This window comes from Parus major, chromosome 15 (genome assembly GCF_001522545.3).
Source record: "Parus major isolate Abel chromosome 15, Parus_major1.1, whole genome shotgun sequence".
In the NCBI taxonomy this organism is placed as follows: Eukaryota; Metazoa; Chordata; class Aves; order Passeriformes; family Paridae; genus Parus; species Parus major.
Genome location: NC_031784.1, coordinates 373835 through 377884, shown reverse-complemented (window position 1 = coordinate 377884; position 4050 = coordinate 373835). Strand labels below are relative to the sequence as shown.

The 4050-nt window shown below is 48.2% G+C and overlaps 1 protein-coding gene across 2 annotated transcripts in view; it reads left to right on the top strand.

Annotated features, from left to right (window-relative positions):
• Positions 1-6: 6 nt before the first annotated feature.
• The window catches only part of ADGRD1 (adhesion G protein-coupled receptor D1), a 118847-nt gene continuing 114803 nt past the window's right edge, over positions 7-4050 (top strand). For both annotated transcript variants that reach the window (XM_015644390.1, XM_019008401.1), the window contains exons 1-3: positions 7-468; positions 548-584; positions 3372-3455. In XM_015644390.1, coding sequence (XP_015499876.1) covers positions 400-468; positions 548-584; positions 3372-3455 — 190 coding nt within the window. In that variant the 5' untranslated portion in view covers positions 7-399. The remainder of the gene's footprint in view (positions 469-547; positions 585-3371; positions 3456-4050) is intronic.

Genomic DNA, 4050 nt, shown 5'->3' with positions numbered 1-4050 from the left:
GCCCTCCCCCGCGGCCGCCCCGGGAGCGGGACAGGAACTGCAGGGCAGAGACGAGAGCAGAGAAAGTTGGGAATGAGATTTTTTCTCCTCGGCACAGATCGGAGTCCCAAGGATTTGAGTTCTTCCCCCGGAACAGCGAACCCCGGGCTCTGGAGACGTCTCGGGGAATTCTCCTCCGGTCTCGGTAAATTCCTCCGAGTTAAATGAAGATATCGAGGGGTGAAGTAAGAAAACGCCGCTTGGAGGGTCCGGAAGGATATTTTACCGTCACTGAACAAACAGACTTTTTGAACCTGCATGGAAAATGTCCTTTTTAATACCAAAAGTCGCGAAGGAAAACTTATGATTGAAATCTTACAGGAATTGGATTTCAGCTGTACTTTTAACCTTAAATAGACCATGGAGAGTTTGTTATCTCTACTCTGGTGCCATTATTCTTTGCTGATTTTATTTCATCAAAAACATCAGGTAATATTCTGACTGGGGTCAGTATTGAGATGTGCTTGGATTCCTCACCGTGTCTCATTATTTCATGTTTTGTGTGCAGGTGTATGGAAACTATTCCCAGCTACCCAAACACCCAGGTAAGGAATGCTCTGTTTACATTTTATGACGATATACTTAAATATTTATATTTATTTTTTTTTTTGCAGTTTGTATTTCTGTTATTTCCTTGGCTGAGCCCATGTGGGAATGCCAGCCCTGTATTGAATTTGTAACAGCCCAAAGTACCAGACTGTCCCAGTTAAACTCAGCACCCTGCCCGCTGAATATTGGGAATGGAAACACATTTGGGGAAAATGGCTTGTTTTTGATCAGTGGGAAAGTCCAGAATAGACTTGTTTGCCCCCACTTTCCTTGAGTGCAGCTTTCTGACCCCAGTCTCTGCAGGGGCTGTTTTCTCTTTGCCCCGGATGCTCAGCACGTTCCATTCAATGAGTTTCAGCTCTTTGTGGCAGCTCGCACACCTTGCAGTGACTCTGGCGAGCCTTGGGGTCCTGTCCCCTCCTTCACGCTTGGCTTTCAGTCACTTTCGGAGCGGATTAGGGATTTCTCATCAGTGTGAACCCTCGGAGCTCACAAGGGTTTGTGTGTGTAACTGCAGAGCTCTTGTCTATAGAAATAGTTTAACCTCAAGCCTCATGGTGGTGTACAAGTACAATTTTACCACTCCATGCGGTGCTTTGTGCTGTTCTAAGCAATGTAATTGTTGTCGAATGGAGCAGAGAGCGGCGGGGAGAGGCCACGTCTGTGAAATCGGCTTCAGCCTCACCAGCTGCTTTTGCTCCCCCTCGCTCCAAGCCAAGAGAAGGGTCCTGTTTGCTGAGAGCCGGGCTCTGTGCTGCTGCTGCTGCTGCTGCCTGTGGAGCATCCCTGCCCGGGGCTCAGCCTGCCCTTCTGGACCAGCCCTGCCTGGGGACAGCACTTCACCTCCGGGGCAGCAGGTTTTCCTTCCAGAGGTGTGAGCGGAGTTCAGCTCCCCTGGAACTCCCAGATCCCGTTTTTTGTGTGCTCTCTGTGGGTCACCATCCCCCGAGGCTGGCATTGGCCCCGTCCTGGCCGTGTCCCCCCTGCCTTGGCAGCAGCAGCGGAGATGGAGAGCCCAGAACCCCCCGGCCACTGCCCTGAGACATCCCCACCTCATCTGTGCTCTGCTCCCTCCTCCAGGAAAAACCTCTATGACAACGGCAAACATTTGGTTAGGTGGGCTAAGAATAGATCCTGAATTAATGAATTCAATTATGAATCATTTGTTAGATATCTCTGGTATAGTTGACTTTGGAAACAGGGCTGAGCACTTCTTGTATCCTCACAAGACTCAGAACTCTGCGTTCTGCTTCCTCAGATCTGCAAATGCTTGTTGCAAAGTTTAGCAATTTTATCAACTTTGCACTCAAAATAAAAAGAATAAATCTTATTTTATCCCATCTGTGTCACACCTCAGGAGCCGTACGTGAGGATGGAGGATAAAGTGCTCTCCAGGGTGGGCACTGGGCACTTCAATAAAGGTTTTGCACCTTTGGATCCACAGCAGAACGATCTGGGGTGTGTGCAGGATCTGGGGTGTGTGCTCTGATCCCAGAGGTGGAGAAAGGTGTGGAGTGCAGGGCACAAGCCAAGGACACCGCTCCTGACTTGGGTCAGTTTGCACATCAGATTTTATAGTGTTTGACAGCTGAAGTGGGGCTTAAAACCTTTCCTCAGTCAGCTTCACCCCTCAGACTCCTGAAGATCTCTTGGGAATGAGCAGATTGTCCAGGGGGGAGCAGGAGCAGGGTGACTGCAGCCCTTGCTCTCTTTGTTACCCTTCGTGTCTTTCCCACCCACCCCACAGAGAAAAGGAACTCACAGCGCTAGGGTGGTGTGCCCTGGTGGTGCATTCATGGAAAAGCTTCTGGAATTCTCTATCAACTTCCCCAAACTTTCTTAGCTGCAGGACATGCTAAATTTATTTCATCGCATCGCATCAGATTAAATTAATTGTTTTGAAAGTGAAGGGTTTCTTGCAGCTAGCAAGATAGGAAAAAATTACAATTACAATTCATGTTTTTCTACACTATTAATGCTCTGCCCTTAAAATAGATTTGTTATCTCAACAGCAAACTTGGCTGTTTGGGGTTGGCTGAGTTGAAGTGACTCCATGTCCCAGAATTTGTTCAAACTCTGCTCAGTCAGACTGAAATGCCAGTGGAGACCTGCAGGTGCCTTTGTCATCTTGTCCAGCTGTTCCTAAGGAGAACTTGCAGGAAAACAAAATGTTTCCCTGAGCCCCAAAGGGCTGTTCTGCTTTTGGGGTGCTGCAGAAGGTTCTGGAGGCAGAGCTGGTGCTGGGGGGAGCTGGGAGCTCTCCCCTGTGGTGTTTGGTGTTCTGGAGGCTCTCCCCAGGAAAAGCCGAGCCCTGTCACACCTGCAGTTACCTCTGCAGGAAGCAGGAGCAGAGATATTTGCTCAGGGAGATATTTGCTCGTTCCCTGCTGCGTTCCCATGGCGCTGCTTTGGGCTGTCCACCCAAAATCCCAGCGAAATCTGGAAATGACTCTCGAACGTCTCCTCAGCTGCTCCTTCTGTGGGGGCTGCCAGATACACCAGCAGAGATTCAGCTGGAGATTGTCACACATTTTAAGTGCAATTAAAATGAAAATCAGCCGGGATTTAAAAGCAGGTTTTCTGCAGTGGTTAATCAGTGACATGGCTTTAATCTATTCTGCTGCTTTGATTTATGATCTCACTCGTGTGCCACGCTTGATTTACATAAAATATTTAGGTTTACTTAACCTTTTGACCTCTTCTACGGTTATTTTCTGTGGAGACCTGTTACATACCTTGTAGTTCTTTTATTTAATAATCTTTTAATCTGTGTTTCTTGAAAGGGTTCAAAGTCCTGGCATCAGCTTCCCATTACTGGCCACTGGAAGATGTGGATGGAATTCACGAGTTTCGGGACACAAATGGAGGTAGACAAAGCATTCATTCCCTGGCAGTGGCAGCCACGGCTGCCTGGGCCTGGCTGTCACTAGAGGGGCAGCAGGAGATAAAAAAGGGTTAATTTTGTGGCTCAGGGGCTGAGGTTTTTTCCCAGTTAATGTTTTTGCACTATCCAAACGATGCTGTATTTGTGAGCTGATTTTTATGGAGTATTCTCCGAGGTTTTATGGGCTGTCTGCACATTTCTGGGTTATAAAGAGAAAGGTTTATGATCCAAGGAGTCATTGAAATCCCATTGTTATTAGTTGGTTTGGTACATGCACAGCACGCTCTGGGCTCCCTGGCTCTGCCAGCAGGGAAATTTCTCCTTCTTCCCTTTCTTCCTTTGGGGTTTGGAAGGAGTTAAATTCCCTCCTGCACTTCTGAACATTGCACGTGGTGACTGCAGAAAGAGAGGTGTAAGCTCTCACCTGGATCCCTCTCACTCATTTTTATCTGCTTTTGGCTATTTCCTCAGCATTGTAGCATGAGTTCACTTTAATCCAGTTCTTTCTCCAGCTGGCAGAGATGTGCTGAGGGGAGGCTGCCCCAGGTGTGCCAGTCAGCTCTGGGGTGCTGGAAGGG